Source organism: Podarcis muralis, chromosome 5, assembly GCF_964188315.1.
Source record: "Podarcis muralis chromosome 5, rPodMur119.hap1.1, whole genome shotgun sequence".
NCBI classification, from domain to species: Eukaryota; Metazoa; Chordata; class Lepidosauria; order Squamata; family Lacertidae; genus Podarcis; species Podarcis muralis.
The window spans coordinates 33,141,921-33,161,782 of NC_135659.1; the positions used below are offsets into that span (position 1 = coordinate 33,141,921).

Here is a 19,862-nt window from a genome sequence, read left to right on the forward strand (position 1 = left end):
ATTCTGTGTGGAGTGGCAGTATACTGACTGGCCAATTTGTACCAATCTGAGATTCCTTAAACTTGTGATTTACATCTTATATTGGCCTGCTAATTAAAAGGCCGTGCTGTTATTTGTTCCCAATCCCCAACCCCTGCAACTGAAAGTGTGGCATCAGCTAATATTAAAATAAAACTTAATCTTGATAAGAGTTTAGCATTCAAAATGTAACTAATGACACATACCTGACTATATTTTCAATTAACTTTAATAGACTATGCTTTGCATAAATCACACATGGCAAAAATGATGTTGACAAGCTAAACTTGCATCTATGAATTCAGTATTTTATGAGTCTAACATGCCAATTAGGATCCCGCCCCTGCCTGTTCTGCTGCGGTCAGATTCTTGTGATTGAATAAAATTTATTGTTCAAGCTCTCAGGCCATTACAAACAAAATACATGAAGATGTAACAAGTATTAGTAAAGCCACAGGCATGTCCACATTTGTAATTACAATAACCCACAAAAATTCTATACGCAGAACCCTTTTCAATTATAAATATGTATGGCTTTTAGCTATAGAGGTCACAAACGCTGCCACTCAATGAGAATGAAAGATCTCTGGGTCCATTCAATCAATGCTTGTTGACTGGAGATGCAAAAACATTGTAGGAAGAATAAGGTAAAGGTAAAGGTACCCCTGCCTGTACGGGCCTGTCGTGTCCGACTCTAGGGTTGTGCGCCCATCTCACTTAAGAGGCCGGGGGCCAGCGCTGTCCGGAGACACTTCCGGGTCATGTGGTCAGCATGATGAAGCTGCTCTGGCGAGCCAGCACCAGCGCAGCACACGGAAACGCCGTTTACCTTCCCGCTATAAAGCGGTACCTATTTATCTACTTGCACTTAGGGGTGCTTTCGAACTGCTAGGTGGGCAGAAGAATAAAAGGTAAAGGTAAAGGTACCCCTGCCCGTACGGGCCAGTCTTGCCAGACTCTAGGGTTGTGCGCCCATCTCACTCTATAGGCCGGGGGCCAGCGCTGTCCGCAGACACTTCCGGGTCACGTGGCCAGCGTGACAAACTGCATCTGGCGAGCCAGCGCAGCACACGGAACGCCATTTACCTTCCCGCTAGTAAGCGGTCCCTATTTATCTACTTGCACCCGGAGGTGCTTTCGAACTGCTAGGTTGGCAGGCGCTGGGACCGAGCAACGGGAGCGCACCCCGCCGCAGGGATTCGAACCGCCGACCTTTCGATCGGCAAGTCCTAGGCGCTGAGGCTTTAACCCACAGCGCCACCCGCGTCCCTGGGCAGAAGAATAGGTATTCACAATTTGTTTCTGCGGAGAATGCAGGTTGAATAAGGTCCTTTAACAACTTACTGCCACAGAAGCTGCTGCCCAAATACTTATTCAGGGGAAAATGCTGACTGTACCAATAACATAATATGAGGTACCACTTTTGAGCTGGGAAGCAAGCACTTCATCTTCCCAGCACTTAGTGGACAGACACCTGCAACGTTTCTCTCCCTTCTGACCCTGCTGGCTAGTCCACAAGCAGCACACAGCTTTCAACTTTTAGCATAAGCTAATCCTCATACATACCCTTTTGGTTTGGGCAGAAGCGACACAACAGAGTGATGTGCCTCTTTATGATGCTGAGTCAACATCATATGCCTGATCTCGTGCAGGTGCCTGTGTTTGATCTCAGAAAAACAAAAGGATGCAGACTTAGGGAACCGAGTGGCGTATTCACCAGGAGACATCATTAATAATCCTTGGCGCTTTGTTGTTTTTCTCAGCCAGAGCGTGCCGGAGCGCAGTTCCAGCACCTCTCAGGTGGGCACCATTGCACTATATAGACACCTTCACTTCTCTACCTGGACACCTGAGCTTTCATTGGCTGAGATTCTCAGGCCTCAGATTGCATTCAGCAAAAAGGGGCTGTAGACATCCATTGTTGTGAGGCTGAGTGTCCAGACTGCATTTAAACACAGTGGTACCTCAGGTTACATATGCTTAGGTTACAGACTCTGCTAACCCAGAAATATTACCTTGGCTTAAGAACTTTGCTTCAGGATGAGAACAGAAATCGTGCAGCGGCGGCACAGCAGCAGCAGGAGGCCCCATTAGCTAAAGTGGTGCTTCAGGTTAAGAACAGTTTCAGGTTAAGAACAGACCTCCAGAACGAATTAAGTTCTTAACGCGAGGTACCACTGTATATACAAATGGGATCTACAACAAAATGTTGCAGCCCGGGTAGTACCGTTCAGGATTCCAGCCAACTCCATTCCACTTCCTCCTCCCTCCCCAGTTTTCAGTTCCCTGGCCAACAGTCAGTCAGCATTCTCTTGCCACTGAGAACGTTCAGTTCTCATTGCGTAGTAGGGATCCCCCAACCCTGAATTTTATTTTATTTTTGGTACTTCTGCAACCGTTGGGGTTCATATGATGTCATGAGCGGGGCCAATGTACATGGCTAGAGAAAAAGAGCTTTGCAGGCCAAGTGTGACTTGTGGGCTGAAGTCTCCTCACGCATGCTTAAATAAAGCTCATGATGAGACTGGAGGAAGTTTTTCTAATAAGCTATTGCCCGCCCAAAGGTTTGCCCGAACCGCCAAGCACCACAAAGCATTTCCACCAGCCCATTGCACAATGTGAAACACAGCACAAGTTCCTAATAGGCTCAGTACACAAGCGTAGCAGCCTCCCCTTACCAATTTACAGCCGGGAGCCCTTCAGTAACAGATGGGCTGCTCCTCAACTTCAACGCGTTCCTTGCCGTCCACCACAATTCTCTTGGTTACAACCTTTTTGCCGTCCACAACCTTGCTGGTGGTAATGATGGACTTGAACCTTCCTTTCCTGCCACTGTGGAGAGCAGTGCAGGAACAGCTGCCGGTGATCTCAGAGCCAAAGGAAGTGAAGCCGGTTCCTGCAATGGGGGACACCCCACTGATAGAGACGGAGAAGCTGCTGTCGCTTCTGGTTCTTCTTCTTCCGTGGTGGCCTCGCTGGTCGCCAGAAATGTCGTCAAGCAGGTCATCAAAGATATTCAGGGAAAAGGTGTCCACCCCCTTGCGCACATCCAGGGGGGTTCTGTGGAAACTCGGTTCGGTGTCGAGGTGCCCTTTGTCTCTCTCCTTGTCTCCAGACCCACCATGTCTGCATGTACCTCTGCCTCTTTCATGCCACCCTCTCTCACGTCCGTCTCCTTTGCGGGATCGGTCATAGGCATCCCTCTTTTTAGTATCAGACAAGACCTCGTACGCTTTAGAGAGCTCTATAAATTTCTTTTCTGCTGCTTCCCTGTTCCCTGGGTTTTTATCTGGGTGCACTTTTAAGGCCAACTGCCGGTAGGCTTTCTTAATGTTATCCGCAGACGCGGTTTTTTGCACTCCCAGAACCTCGTAATAATTCACCATCTTCTTCCAACAGTCTTAAGCATAAATATCTGCTTCCTCTGTTCCTGGCAAATATCCGAACAATATCCCGATTACGTCCTGGCACCTGGTCAGTCTCACAGTTGAAAGGTTATTAGTACATTTTCCAAAAGAAGGCAGGCCTGAAATAACGTGAGGCGCTACATGTCTTTGTGTGCACCACCGTTGCTTAGGGTTTTAACAGCGATATCTGGGGCACTGACAAACAGGTTGGGGGCAGGGGGAAAGCTGTTTCAACATCCAACGACTGATTTCAAAATGGTTCAAACAGTCCACTGTCGGGGAGAAATTGTGACATCGCTATGACATCAGCCAACTGCTAGGTTTCAGCCATTTTCATTTGCATACGGCAATTTCATTGGCTATGAGGGTGGGATGCTCGCCCTTCAGAATTCGATGACATCAGAGAATAAGAAGATAAGGATGAGCACAGATGTAAGGCACTTTGATTTTGGAAAGTTGCCAGGGGGATTATACTTTCTGCTAAAGTACAAGATATGAAAAGATCTGCATTTACTCATATACCCACGTAGCCAGCTGCATTGCCAAGATATATGTTTTTCATAGGCAGACATAATAGCAAAGCTGTAGACACAGCATGCTAGCAACTTGTTGGGATAATTTAAATGAAAGAACTATCTTCAGATAATGAAAATTAAAACTGTATAATTTCCTTTGAGGTTGTTGGGGTGTTTTTAGAAGCATGCAGAGCAGATGGTATCTGAAAGGATCGTTTCAAGTATGAATAGCTCCTGCATTTGTATCTGGCTGGCTTCTGCTCCTGATTAGTAAAGTTTTTGACATCTTCTGGTTTGCTGATTTTCACTTTGGTTATTAACAGGGAACTTTTCTTGCCTGCATATTCAGAATCCCAACAGCATCTTGAGATTAAGTGGACAGCTCAGGGTTAGAAGTGCTTACACTCATCCACAATAAACAAGCATCCTGAATTGCGTTCCTCTTTATTCTCCTCCCTACAGGACCTCCCTTTAGCAACATGGATTCCACTCCCACCGAATCTGTTCACCAACTACTAGTGGAAGGTGCAATCTTCCACCCACGGTTTTTCTACAGCTGTGGTGACTATACACTGCTTGCAAACCAGCCATATATAGGGAGAAGACTTCACACCCCACGAGCATTGTGGGAGAAGCCGATTTCTGTTTACTCCTTCAGACAGATGTTAAAAATCATTATTTATCACCAAGTGTTCCTTGATAGCCGGGCTCATTGCTTTTGCTCTTGGTGTTGCATATATCCCCTCTAGCCTTTAAAAAAAACAACCTTGTTGATATTTTGCCGTTTTGAAATTAATTCTCTATTAAACTGTGCTGTGTTGTTTCAGTTTTGTTTACTTATTAAGAATATTCTTGTACCGCTGTATCATAAAAATATCAGGGCGGTGGGATGAAGACAACTGAAAATGCAAGTAACCATTAAAGTGACTGGCTAATTGAACAGCTGCAAAGTTTTGTAGGACTAAGTTTTGTACGACTAAGAGTAGGGAGACTCAGGTTCAAACCCCTGGTTACGAGGTTTTCACCTCCATTTCATTTTCAGGAGTGAAGCAAGGCTAAGTTTGGCTAAAGCTAAGGATCATGGGAAATTGCTCTCCTGCCTCAACCTCATGTATAGTCTTGCAGCTGATTTCCCTATGTTTGACCTCCTTGCCAGCGAGGTCACGAGGATCCAGAAAGTTCATTGACTGACTCAGCAGGGTTGCTAGGTTGCAGTGATGGCAATAAGGCAAAGCGATTGGTAAACAAAAGGTCAGCAAATAAATGTAATAAAAGAACAGACCTTCCCATCTAATTAGTGCCCAGCCGGAAAGGGAGGGAAGCAACTGGGCGGAATGAGCCAACACCATCAACCCAGCCATGTTTGTGCCAGTCTTGTAAAGATATTACTGCAGCAAAGTAAGATGAAGCTGTAGAAAAGCAACTCTTACACTGTTGTGGTAATGAATGAAGGGCCCCTGAAGGAAAAGGCAGGAGTACAAGTATGCCCTGAGAGAGTCAGCAAAGGGTGTGTGGCTGGAATGGTGTGGGTTATGTTTTGTCTTTGTAAGGCTGCTGTTACAGGCTGGCAACCTCAACTGGGAGTTCTGGATTGCTAAAAGCTGCCTTCCTACCAGCAATTCCTGAAGATGCCATATTTTCCCCACCTCTGCACCAGAGGGAGGAATTTCTGGGCACCTTGCCAAAGCTCAAAATTCTGCTAGGGCCCTCCCGCCCCCAAGCCCCTCACCTCTTGGGCTCCTGCTCCTTCTGTGCTCCAATTGCCCGTTCCCCCTGTCCTCTTGGAACATGCAAGCAGCAAGGAGGCAAAGCACTGCCTTTCCCATTGCTTGCCCCCTCTCCCTCTAGGTAGCTGTGCACTTTTGGCGCAGAGGAAGTTAATGGGCTTCAGGGCAGAGGACATGGATCTAAACAGGGATGGGCCCCAACGCTCTCTCTGGCCTCATCACTGTGGCATCCTCAGGTCACCTGCATCATTGCTGCTGCCAAAACATCCTCCCTTGCCAAGGCAGTGCTCTCTCAAGGAACTGCACACACCACCAATCAAGCACTAGCTCCCTCCAGGGTCTCTGCGATTTCAAGGCTAGCAGTTGATGCCAGTCTAATTGCTGGTCCTGCTGTGCCTTCCCAGCCAAGCTTCCTTGGCAGAAGAACCTGGAAGATGCCTTACATAAGAGGTCCGGATGAGTAAATAAACCCTGCTGGGTAAGCAGGGTTTTCATCACCTGGCCATGGCAGCTAATCCATACACGGCAATTAACCAACTTACAACTGAAGTACTACGGTTACACAAAACCTATCAGCAGTGCCCGCCTCAAGTTATTACTTAATGTTAGCTGCATCACAGAGTCGGTCTGAAAGCAGGTCTGTGGATCGACCCCAGCCATCATGCTGGCAGCACGGTTTAGGTTGGCCCCAAACAATTTTTGGGTACCAGGACTTAAGCCCCAGGAGATTCCAAGTGCACTGCTGAGCGCGGGCAGAACACATTTCAGGTAACAACATCCTCATCCATCCAGCATCAGGGGTCGGAGGATGTGATTTCAAATCAACACCCCATCCCCTCTCTTTTTTTAGAAACTGAGGATAGGGGATAGAGCAGGGGTCTGCAACCCGCGGCTCCGGAGCCGCATGTGGCTCTTTTACACCTTTGCCGTGGCTCCGGGACGGATACTAGTGAGGGGAGGAGGCGCATTGTGCGCCCCGACACTCCCACTGTGGCGGTCGCTGTACTGGCTGTGATGTCGCATGGGGGCGGTGCGTGCGTTAGTCACGCACTGTCCCAACGTCACCTTCCCGCCCGCTGTCAGATCGGAGGGCAGCGTCGTGCATGCTTTAAATGTTGCAATGGTTTTGTGGCTCCCAGGTTTTTTTTTCTTCGGAAACGGGTCCAAGTGGCTCTTTTTGTCTTAAAGGTTGCAGACCCCTGGGATAGAGTTAGCCAGACTTTCTGATGTCCCCAGCTACAGCTTGAAGCAATCTCCTTTTGGGCCAGCGAACAGGAGGGAGGAGAGTGGTTGTCTTGACGCAGCTTCCCCTAACCAGGTATCCTCCACTTGTTTTCGAACAACCACAGTTCACATCAGCCCCGCCAGTTTGGCTTGGGGGTCAGTTTGGCTGGGAAAGGCTAGTCTCCTGCCTACGAGAAGATCTTCATTCCTTTCTAAATCTCCATTTCGGGTAAAAGGCTCAGCACTCTCACCTACCCACACCTGGGTGCTGGAGAAATCCAGCCACCCATCGTTTTCTTCCACACAGAAACAAACACATGCATAAATCCATACTACAACTGAGAGTGAAGACGAAAAGGATGTGCGGAGGTTGAACTGCTAACAGAGCGGCAGTGCAGCAAATGAAGCTTGCTGGGTTTCTTCCACAAACCAGAAGTCACACATGGGTTGGATTTGGCAAATGCAAGGACTGCACAAAATAAATAATAAAAAAAATAGTAATAATAATAATAATGTGATTCAGCTCACATTTAAAGGTAAGTCTACGTAATTTGTGCTTGCTTGACAAAACAGTACACGAACTGAAACACAGTCATCCTTGGGGAGGTACACCAGTGAAAGATTTGCTACCTGAGCCCTGAGCCCTGGCTAAGCCAGCACAGCTTCACCTCAGCCAGGATGAAGGACTTATGATAGCATATCCCTGGCTGAACCAGAAGGAGGGAACTAGACCAGCTCAGCTAGGACAGCTCACGACCCACTTATTACTAACTCGCTTAGTAATATCTGGGTGGATCTTGGGTTTGGATTATACTGTAAATGCATCCATTTCATTTTTGTTGGCATTCCGTTCCATCCCATTTGGTGTAATTTTTTCTTCTAAAAAAATAACGCCCAAAATATTTGCATTTATATTGTATGCATTTCCCTCAAAATATACATTTTCCCATGCTTTCCCATGCATTTTATGAGCATCCAGACGGTAAAACACATATTTTCCTGCACCCAATACTTTTGCGCACCTAAACTGCATTGCAAAATGAGTAATCAGATTGGGAGCTGTGTTTTGATCTGCCAGCAAGTTTGAGACTGTTAAATTGGGCGGAATTGCAGCCTTAAGCGTTATGCCCAAGTTCACAAATGTGGTAGAGCCAGGCAGTTTTGCCAATAAGCAATCCTAGACATGCCTGCTCAGAGGTTAAGTCCAGCTAAGTTTACTGGGCCTTACTCTTAGAAACAGTGTGCATAGCCTTGCAGGCGTAATCATACAAACACGCCCCTCCCCTCCAACTATGCCATGTTGGTCTTTTAGAACAGAAGCAAAGAATTCAACTATTTAATCCTTCTGTGACAACTGCCTACACTGCTTCTTAGGAGTGTCCCCAGGCGCATAGGCAAACAGTTACAAGGTGGATTGTCCAAACAGATTTACCTGCTCTTGAAAAGCATGAGCCTGTTCTTCAAAGCCCACTGTTCTGAAATAATTCACCACATCTGTAACCGCCCAGTCAGCAGGATCAGGTGGTCTTCCATTCTCTACCAAGCTATGAAATTTTAAAAAATGCAAGCAAATGTTAATATTTGTGCATCGCACGCATGTACCAGGTGCTGAGTAACTTATTGCTCCCTAAGAGAGAAGGGAAACTCACCATAAGGAAGGAAAGGCAAGCTCACCTGCGTTCTAACCCTCACAAATGCCTTGCTGAGTCAAGAGACCCAGTCTGATTTTAAGCCTGCGCTCTTCTTGGGTTAAACCAACAAACTGATTTCTTTCTTGTGCTTCCAAGGCCCAAAGTCAGGGGATTTTCCACCAAAGACCCAAAGTCAGCTGGGCTTACTTTACAAGTGGGGTAGAGAGTATTTCTCTTTGCGAAGGAGATCCATGTGAAAAAAATCAACTGCTTGCCCCTCCACAAACAAAAGCAAACACAATGTTGACCAGGCATAGGCAAACTCGGCCCTCCAGATGTTTTGGGACTACAACTCCCATCATCCCTGACCACTGGTCCTGTTAGCTAGGAATGATGGGGGTTGTAGTCCCAAAACAGCTGGAGGGCCAAGTTTGGCCATGCCCATCTTTGTAAGCCACATGAAATTTGGGCTGCATGAAATTAGGCCCAGGACCACATGGGCCGCAGGTTTCCCACTACAGAGCTGCCACACCCAGCACACGTAAATTGCATTCAGAAGTAGTATGGGAGACATGTGGTCAAATTTCCTGTGAATATTCGTTCTCGCTACGTAGCTGCCCCTACAGCCACTTTGCAGAATGCAAGCACAGCGTCTTGGTCTTCCTTCAAGAACGGTTTACAATAACAGTTAAAAGCTTGTGGAATTTGTGGAACTCTATTCCAGTTCAGGTCAGACAGGCGCTTTCATCCCGTTGAACTTCCAGCACCTAATGAAGACTTTTTAAAAAAGAAATTCCAGCAGCTATTTCAATTGATGCCTGATGTTATAGTTTTAAATGACACACACACACACACACACACACACACACACACACACACACACAGTATCTTTGTTAAACCACTTAGACTCATTGTAGTGAAGTGGTATATAAATTATTATTATTATTTCTTATTTATTGAATTTATATACCGCCCTATACCTGGAGATCTCAGGGTGCTTCACAGAATAAAATCAAAATATAAAACCACAAAATACGTAACCAAAATAAAAACAACAACCCAATAACCCCCTCCCCCCAAAAATCCACCTTTTAAAAGGGCATAGGATGTCAATCAAATCAATCAAAGGCCTAGTTAAAAATGAACGTTTTTGCCTGGCGCCTAAAGCTGTATAATGAATTATATAATTGTTTAAATAAACAATAAACAAGCTTGTGTACGTGGGGTCTTATCTTGGGGCAGGTGTCCCTGAACATGCATCAACCTTGGGCTTGTTTACATTATCCAGGAGCCATCTTGAGGTTCTAGGGAGAATATCAGCTGGGCAAAATATGGGGCTTCTTAGTGTTTTTCCCAAGTAAGCGGCTCAAGGGGCTTAACTAAGGCATTTCCTGCATAACTTCATGATGAAAATAGCCATTTTCTGTGCATGGTTCTTGCAATTGCAGAAACAGTGTCGCTTACAGTGGTGTTTTTTGTTTCTTTTTTTAAAGACAGATGTTTTACGCCAAGCTAACCCACCCAAACTGTGCACCTCAAAAAGCTGAATTATATACCCAACCAAATATTTGTGTGTGTGTTAATTTGCATGCTTTGTTGTGCAATGTTTATTATTCTGAATAATTTAATCTGCTTCACTAAGGAGATGTGTGGATCAATGAGCTCCTGCTCCTTGGAAATTTTAATCCATCATTCCTTTGCCCTCCAAGATTCACCACACCCTTTCAAGTATTGTCACAGTCATAAGGACTAGAAACCCATTTGTTTCTTTTAAGGCAAGACTCTAATCCAAGGGTCAGCAAACTTTTTCAACAGGGGGCCGGTCCACTGTCGCTCAGACCTTGTGGGGGGCCGGATTATATTTTGAAAAAAAAAAATGAATTAATTCCTATGCCCCACAAATAACCCAGAGATGCATTTTAAATAAAAGCACACATTTTACTCATGTAAAAACACCAGGCATGCCCCACAAATAACCCAGAGATGCATTTAAAATAAAAGGGCACATTCTACTCATGTAAAAACACGCTGGCCGGATTTAGAAGGTGATTGGGCGGGTTCGGTCCCCGGGCCTTAGTTTGCCTACCCATGCTCTAATCACTACGCCTCACTAGCTCTCCATGAAGTAATAGTACATTAGCATTTCTATAGTACTTTTCAGTATTTAAAACACTTGGCGTACATGACCTCAGTCGCAGGCACTGTTAAGGAAAGGCAATATTGCCAGCCTGCTCCCTTGACCTAGATGAACAGAAGGGCATGACAGAGTTCTGGAGGCTCTGGCTACGCAAGTGTAGCATGTTCAGTGCAATTTGGAAAAGCGTAACAAAGATTACTACACAAACCTGTTGACTCCACTGTTGTGTATATGCTTATATCTGAAATGCAGTCCTTTATGTACATGAGCCAGCTGCTACAGGAATGCAATAAGGCTGGTCTGCTGAGTTACCCATCCTCAGCCTTGTCATTTTGCACTGGGAATGGCATGCAACAGGAAACAAACAGAACCGGAACCATAAACTGGCAAGCTGTACAGTATCTTCTTTTCCTGCTGCAGGGACCTGGGGGGAAGAGCTCAGAAGCGCACTGCACACCCATGAAAGCAGAAATGTGTCAACCCCATGGAGCAGCTGCAATCCTAAATAGATGCCAGCCTACCATGGGATTGGTGGCTGCACCATTCCATGCTCCATATCCTATGGGCTGGTTGCACATTAAATACAGTAGACTATCAATACTGAACTGGTCCCTGTAGACGGAACGGGCAAGCTAACTATCAATTTCCTGACGTGCTAAACTGGCCCACACATTCATGCTTCTGTGGATGCAGGGCAGTTTATAAAGGTTTTTTTCATAAAATATCCTGCTTCTATACGGCCGTTTTACTGGTTTTATATTGCATTTTTTTGTTTTAATGGAATTATTTATTGTTTTTATGTTGTGCAGCACTTAGGGGGATTTTCTAAACCATTAAATGGTTTGCAGAGGCATTTAAATAAAATAAAACAAACCAAAGAAGGCGAGGCTTGAGGGAGACTGGAAACTTTTCACACATGCAGCAAATTGGACACTTGGGGACAGACACACACGTTGTTCACACCCCCAGTATAGGCTATACTTGCAGTAGATGTGAGAGTGCTCACAAAGCTGAGAATCAGCCCAGAGATCAAACTGCCCAGTCAAAACTGCCTGGGAAAACAGCAGCAGCAGCAGCCAAAGAGAGGGACTTTGTTCCAGCTCAGTGGTTCTTGTGCCTTGAATGATGGTCAGGGGTGCTATGGGCCAACATTGGCCTCTGTCCCTCTTTCCTTCCCTCCCTTCCCTCTGATACCCTCTCACGTCTCTGCCTCACAAAGCCTTGCACAGCTGTTTGTTGCAGCAGCCCTGCTACAAGCTCTGCAAGTGAATGGTGCCTCTGGGGCTGGCCAGGGGTGCTGGCTGCCAGGAGCTGAGGCAGCCTTGGAGTAAGCAAGCAAGCAAGCAAGCAAGCAAGGGAGCCCAGCAGGCCAGTCCACCAGCCCTTGCTGTTGGGAATGGACAGACAATTGGGAGGCCAGGCAAGCAGACACCAGTGCTCAGTGCAGAAGGGGAGCCTATCCTCGCCCGCTGCGGCCACCCAAGATGAGTAAGATGCTGGCCTCACATTTACCTTTGGCCAGTCTCCATTTGGCCATTCAAACTGGGGGCATCCTCTTTCCAGGCCCCTGTGGGGCAGTGTGAGGAAGCACCTCTCTGTGGGGCAGGTCAGAGACCAGGGGTGGCAGCAGCGGCTGCCTGCAGGACTCCCAAGGAGAGGGGAGAGGAGGCTGAGGGAACACTCCACAAAGGAGGGTGTTCGAAAAAGGGTGAGAAGCTGCCAGCTCTGCAGGCAAGGGGTGGCATACCTGGGCTCCTGAGCCCCACAGGGGTGCCGCAGAAAGAATGTAGTTGGTCATGGGAGCTGTGGACTCAAAAAGGTTGAAAACCTCTGTTCTAGCACAGTTGAAAGCCACAGCCCAATCTTTGCACTGAGCACCAGCCATGGGATTGAGAAGGGAACCCTGAACTGCTGACTTCTCCTCAGGGCTTTATGCCTGTTCTGTTGAATAGGTTTGCAATCACTGGTGGGATTCGTTCCTTCAGAAGCAGCAGAAGCCACCTCAGCAAAACCCTGGCAAGGAGGAGGTTCAAGTACATTAACTTTATGCAATGCTGCTGCTATGCTGGTTGGAACTGCAATCATTAGGTGGGGGGTAACCCTGCTAGTTTCTTCTCCCTCTGTCTCATCTATTGCCATCATGTTGCAGTAGTAAATAGTCTTGCTTAGGCTGCATTCACATGACAGTTTATTCAAGTTTCACATTATATTTGAGCTTTCACAGGATGTAAAAAGCCACTTCCGGAACTACAGTGGAATACAGTGGTACCTTGGGTTAAGTACCGGTACTTAATTCATTCTGGAGGTCTGTTCTTAACCTGAAACTGTTCTTAACCTGAAGCACCACTTTAGATAATGGGGCCTCCCGCTGCCGCCGGAGCACGATTTCTGTTCTCATCCTGAAGCAAAGTTCTTAACCCGAGGTACTATTTCTGGGTTAGCGGAGTCTGTAACCTAAAGCGTATGTAACCTGAAGCGTATGTAACCCGAGGTACCACTGTATAGCACAAGTTTAGCAGTTGATTCCACATGGATCCCCCCCCCCCGAAGCAAATAACACATAGATGAGCACTGAACTTGGCACTCTAGTTCCAGAAGTGGCTTCTATGTCGTGTGAAAGCTCAAATATAATGCAGAGCTTAACAAAGGGAGGGGGGGAGGGAAATGGAATAAGATGGGATGTGAATGCAGCGTTCAAACAACAACAGCCCAATCTGCCCCACCATGGACTGAAAACAGTTTAAAATCCTACTTGTAATCCATGCTGCAAAGTGACAAATACTTAATAGAGGAAGACATACATCACATGTAGACATCTAAAACTCAGTTTCTGCACTAGCTAATTATGCTTGCCCATAGTTTCTTTTTAAAAAATAAAAATAAAGAAATGACTCCATTAGCATCCAACTCCTAATCATAAGAGCCGAAGGGCAAAGGATTTAATCTAAGCTGGTCTGGTTTTGATTTCCTCTGCTGTGAACCTGATACAAGGCTACTAATTGAAAGGGATTTATAAGAGGGTGTTTAGAATTGTAATACATGGATACTTATTGCATATTAGCAGATTGCATTGGTTATCTCCAAGCAGGAGTTAAAAATTAATGGAAGATGCTTGCCAAGACTGGAGCCTACGAAACAACGTGGTGGAATGAGAACATGCTCTTTCACCATCTTGTGGTAACTACATGAAGTAAGTGGCTTCCCCCCACCCTTTTCATCTATGTAGATATGTACTTAGGTATTACAACATAGCTTCATCAACATAATGCCTAGAGAGCTAAGACAGAAAAATATGTGCATCTAAACTGGCACCCTAAGCGTCAGGATCACAGCCAACAAAGGTTATGTCCATACATTATGTTATGCATTTATCAACCTTAAGGGGTGGGTCCCAATCTTAGAATCATAGGATTGTAGAGTTGGAAGGGACCCTGAAGATCATCTTGTCCAGCCCCCTGCAATGCAGGAATATGCAGCTGTCCCATGCGGGGATCAGACCTGCAACCCTGGCATTATTTCAGCACTATGCTGTAACCAGCTGAGCTGTTGAACTACAATTCCCTTCAGCCCCACGGAGCATGGCCAGTGGTCAAGGATTATGGGAGTTGTAGTCCAAGAACATACGTAGGGCCACAGGTTCCCCTTCCCCAAGGTTGATGGATGCTTAAATTATGCAACATGTAATTTCCACCTCTGCTATCGTATTATAAACTAATATCTAAAAAAATTAGTCCAGCAAATAGAAATAATGTTGATGTGCAAATACGAGGTCTGTAGGGATATCTCGGAGTGGGGTCCGGAGGGAGCACACTTCCCTGCCAGCAGGCAGCCACAGTCTGCCTGCACATGTGACCTTGGGGTGCAGGGAACCCCCCCCCCCAGACAAGCCACAGCTGTCTGGTACATCGTTCCACCTATGTCTGACCTTTTGCGGTCTCAGAAGTCAGCGGTGTCCTGTCTGTAAGTTTCCCCCCCGAGACCTTTTGTCTCCTACATCATACACTGTGCAAGGGGAAAATGACGCTGTGGAACAGGTGCCAAAATAGTTTTGTATCACCCCACAATCGCGGGACGGAAGATGTGTAAAGGTCACAGCCCAAAATGTATTTGCCTAGCTTGCATGTTTGTCTCAATAAAAGGAGGCTCCACAGGAATGGTGGTAGCTCGCTTCAGACCACCTGTGTGCAGCTCACATGATGATCAACACCTGTCTTGGGCCTTCACTTCAAGGTGTGTTCAGATAGGAATAAGACCAGCTCCCCCAATGTGTGTATGCACCCCCCTTGTTTCTCCGATGTGGCTGTAAAGAGTTTGGAAGTTTGTCTTCTGTTTTTGATTAACCACAGCCTATCTAGGCACCTGGACCTCACAAACTGTTAATTGTAACTATAGTTGGTTTGATACAAAGCAACTTCGCAAGTTGCGGTTTAGGGAGCTAGCTTCTTTCAACAAACCATAGTTAAGATTAAGTTTGGATGCAACCTCAAACAGTGTTTAATTGAATTAAGCATTTTCACATGACCTTTCGTATGGCAGCAAAAGGCAGTGCAAAATACAAAGGGGGAAAACGTTAAAATATCAACAGCCTCTACAGCAATAGAGGACATAAGGCAGCAATGATCAAGACAATGCAAAACATTGACGTCGAATTCTGGAACTAATCACTGGCCAAAGTCTCGGTATGTCTTCAACAGGTGCTGAAATATTAATAATGTTGGCACCTATCTGAGCTCAAGGTGGAGATGTTTTGACTGAGAGGGTGCCACCACAGAGAAGGCTCTTTTTTCTGGTTGCCCCAAAATGCAGCACACTAGGGCAGCCTCCTCAGCTAATTACAATGGGTGAGTAGAGCAGTAAAGGAGAGGTGCTCTTTCAAGTAACCTGCTCCTAAGCTTTTCAGGGTTTTATAGGTCAGATCCAAAAAACCTGGTTTGACAGCTAATTAGTAGCCAGTGTAATTCTGTTGGGAGTGTGTGTGCAGCATGACTATCCAGTAAGCAGCTTGCAAACTCCTCCTCCTGGCTATGCCAGAGATTGTGAAAAGCTTCAGCTGCCACTTTCAAAGAACATTAGAACGCTTACGAAATATTATATATCAACCCTTTAGCACCAAGTGCAACCGACTGGATTATTTCAAGGTATGGACTCCACCACTGAACTACAGCTCAGTGGTCTTAATATCAGCAGGTTGTGGGAGTCGGCAAAGGAATACCATCTACTGTATCCTTGTTGACGAACTCTCAACTGTTTACTATAGGACAAAAATATTTTGTCTCTGTCTAGTATGAACCTATTGGTTCTAGGTCCACGATGCAAAAGAAACTTCTCATTTACCAACAGAAGTGGCATCCTGATAAACTACCAACAAGGATTACAAGATGCAATCTGATGTCCCTTTCAGGAATCTGCTCATGAAGCTGCAGATGGGACTTCCACCCTGAGACTGTTGCTACAGTGCCACCTACCGGCAGGCAGTTCCAAATGCACTCAAAGGAGCCAATTCCTTATTCGAAATTTCATCCTCCAATGGCTTCTCAAACCAAGGAGGATGGAGAAGAGAAGAGGAATAAATGAATCCCCACCATCCTCTTGATATATATGTCATGTCTTCCACAGTTAAGACTATGAGTTACTGTTGATCTGCACTGCAGAATGCCTTAAAATAACAACACTATTGCATTGAAGCATTTAAGACATCAAAGGAAAGAACAGGCAATCACTATGGCATGTGCTTTGCTAGTAAGATATGGATAAACGACACAACACACAAACCACAGAGGGCAAATACTGGCATTTTAATGCCAAGTGGGTTGCTAGGCGCAATTTTGGACCAGGTTCATGAACTGAGAAACTGTGTGTGTGTGTGTGTGTGTGTGTGTGTGTGTGTGTGACCCTATTAATTCTCCTCTGTGACTTTCAATAACCACAAACATGGTGTCCTTTCAGACACCTGATTGAGGTGGCTCTGCTCCTGCCAGGAGAGTTGATTCCTGCAGTCCCACAGCTGTGGGGCTATGCATTTCTGCAGGGGTCATATTTCCTACCCCATGCTATCTAAACATCTACATGAAGCCACTTAATGAGGTCATCCAGGTAATTTGGCATGAGATGCCGTCAGTTGAACAGATTACACCAAACTATACTTCTCATTTTCATCCAGTTCAGCTGGTGGTGGGTAGAAATACTGAATCAAGTGCCTGGAGATTACTGACAGACTACATGAGGGGCCAATACACTGACCTCAATCCCGACAAAACAGGGATGCTATATTGATGGATGTTTTCTCTAACTAGAGCACCTTTCAGGTGGGTTCTGGCACCTCTCAGATGGGCACCATTGCCACTCTTAAGAGAACGAGGAAGGTGTTTTCCGGCACCTCTTTTCTCGAAAGAAATGGCACTGACTGTTCTCAAAATGACTGTCCCAAGGAAACCACTTACTTTTCTGTGTCGAGAGATCCATTTTCCTTGTTCTCCATGTCAATGGACAGCATGGGGAGGCCGGGAGTGTCTTTTATGTCAGGAGCTAGATTAATAAAGATGAGAAAGAAGAAAGCTACACTGACTTGGAAGCTATAGCTAAAGAGTACCTCAACCAAGGAGATCAAACCTTGATTTTTCCCTTGAAAAAAAAATCAGATAAAATAAGATAAAAGTGGTGGGAAAGCATCACCCACCCATGAGTCTTCAAATTACATTATCTCTAAAAGAAAACTTGGTAAATTCTGTTTGGAGCTTCAACAAATGAGATTGCCATATTGTCAATCGGCATGAAGTGTGCTCCTCTGGCCATGGACTGTGCACTAAGACTTTTCAGTGTGGGTCCCCTTGCTCAGAAGGGCACTTGGCAGCCTTTGGGTAAGACGTTTCCCCTCAGACACAGTTCCCCATCTACAAAGACCCAGTACGGTATAGTGGTTAGAGCATCGGAATAGGACCTGGGAGACCAGAGTTCAAATTCCCATTTGGCTCATTGGGTGATCTTGGGCCAGTTGATGCCTCTCAGCCTAATGTACCTCATAGGGTCATTGGAATTAAATGAGGAGGGGAAGAATCACGTACACCACCTTGAGCTCCTGGGGGTGGGGGGAAGGTGGGATATTATTGCAGTAATAAATAATGTGGAAATACAAACAATATCATAGTTGTGCAGAGAGGAATGAAATGTGCGATACAATCTACCAAATTGCTAGAGGAAAAATGATACTCAGCTACACTATTTCTTCTCCCCTACACCAGTCAAGTTACTTGCCACCCTCACATTTTAAAAAAAGTGTAACATCAACATCCTCTGTATTTTTTTCATTCTACAGGTGAAGCACAAATAAACGGACTCCCAAACATCATAGAGTTCTTTATGCAACAAGTGAAGCATCAATATAGTGTACTGAGTCTAATTTCAATTGCCTCAACCCAGCTGGGTAACTCTTGTGAGAAGAGTACCACATTTTTCCGTCTCTAAGACGCCCCCATGTATAAGACGCCCCCTATTTTTGGGGAATCAGATTTAAGAAAATGGGGGGAGATATATTTGTGTATAAGATGCCCCCCTAATTTTTGACATTATTTTTTAGTCTTATAAATGGAAAAATACGGTAGGTTTCTCACAGTTGGCATCAGCAACACATATGACAATATACATCCCTATCAGTATGGCGATACTCATCCGCGCCCCACGAAATTGGCTGGGTTTGCATGGGAATATTCATCTCACCTCCACACAGTGATGTTATTACGTACAACTGAACCAGGACCAATACCTTTTCCATAAACACTCTTTGGGATCTCCCGGAGTTCTAGGGCAATTATTTTTTTTTAATCAGCAATGAATAGAATATCAATTAAGTTATTTCTCTTGGGCTCCAGTTAGTGAGGTAATTTTAATTTATTCATGTGTATATTTCTATCCACGTCAACATTTGTGGAAAAGAAATACACACACAAGCTGCAGCAACTGTCTTCAGGGCTATAGCTGACTTTTTAAAGATGTTCTCTCTGCCCATGCCTGCTGAAATGATTTTGGTAGCAATGATTGCAAGCTAGAAGACCTTTCGTGCCATTGAACACCATCCTTGCTAAATTTTTAAAAAGCAGGGGGTGGACTTAAGAACTGACTTAATTTATGGGCTCTGGTATAACTGCCTTTTACTTTTTTTTAAAAAAAAAAGTGGTTTGAATTTGGTATGTTTACATTAACAATACTTAAGGTTAACCCACAGTTTCTTGGGTTCAGACAGAACACTAAGCGGTGGTTAATGAAAAATATAAGCAATCACTTCCAGTTCCTCTTTGTGGCAATGCCAGAGGAGGAGACGGCTGGTAGGGAAGGACACTAAGTTGAAACAGACACAAAAATGGAGATTCACAGCTGACTTCTTCTTTGCCTCAAGGCAGCAGTAGTGAGGGGCTCATCTGAGGGGGAAGTGAAGCTGGGGCAATTTCATCAGGGAATCAATTCCCTCAACACTGGCTGCCTTCCCAGAAATTGCTATCCTTTATTCACTCAGGGCTCCTTCAAATGTCTTTTTTCATTGAGCTTTCACGATGATTTCTCCTCATGATGGTATCGGGGCAATTAGTTCTAAGGTGAGGGAGAAGCATGTACATGGACTGCTTCTTGGCGGCTCTGCAGAAACAAGACACTTTTTCCGCCATTTTAGCAAGCCTGGAGAAGTCAGGGTAAGGGGGACCTTCTAGCTTGCTCAGAGCTGTAGCAAAGCAAGGCTGATTTGCAAGTTTTGCAGCTGGGTTTTCTAGCCTTTCTAGGTGGAAGGTCAGCAAAAGGCAAGAGAAGGCAGCTGAGGAAAGAAGAAATAGCTACTCCACTCCTGTGATGTAAAAAAAAAAGGGGGGGGGGCAAAGGAAACTTTTTCCTGGCAAGTGGGGAGGTCAAGTAATGCTATCCATCGTTAACCTGACTGAAAAAAGCAGAGAGAGAAATTCAAACCTGCGAGTTTGTTTTGAGTTGCTAATTTTATGACAAAGGCAGAAATATTAGTTAGGGATATTGTTAACTTATTGTGAGTGTATGTTGGATTTTTCTTAAGGATTATTTGTTGTTTCTTGATTGCTTTTAAGTCTCTTTGAAGAGAGAGGTGGGGATGGATTTATCTTGAAAACAACATTTAAAAATATTTGCCGTGACCAAAACAAAACATACTACTACTACTACTACTACTACTACTACTACTACTACTACTACTA

At 45.2% G+C, this 19,862-nt stretch overlaps 1 protein-coding gene across 5 annotated transcripts in view; it reads right to left on the minus strand.

Moving 5' to 3' along the window:
• Positions 1–19,862, minus strand: part of SAMD13 (sterile alpha motif domain containing 13) — a 29,145-nt gene that overhangs the window by 2,972 nt on the left and 6,311 nt on the right. For 2 of the 5 annotated variants that reach the window (XM_028732959.2, XM_028732960.2), the window contains exons 2-3: positions 17,100–17,184; positions 8,324–8,435 (exon numbers count right to left, since the gene is read on the minus strand). In XM_028732959.2, coding sequence (XP_028588792.1) covers positions 8,324–8,435; positions 17,100–17,184 — 197 coding nt within the window. Of the gene's footprint in view, positions 1–1,584; positions 1,686–2,696; positions 4,304–8,323; positions 8,436–17,099; positions 17,185–19,862 lie in introns of all 5 variants that reach the window. The other 3 variants (XR_013392879.1, XM_028732953.2, XM_028732956.2) reach the window with 3 other exon arrangements.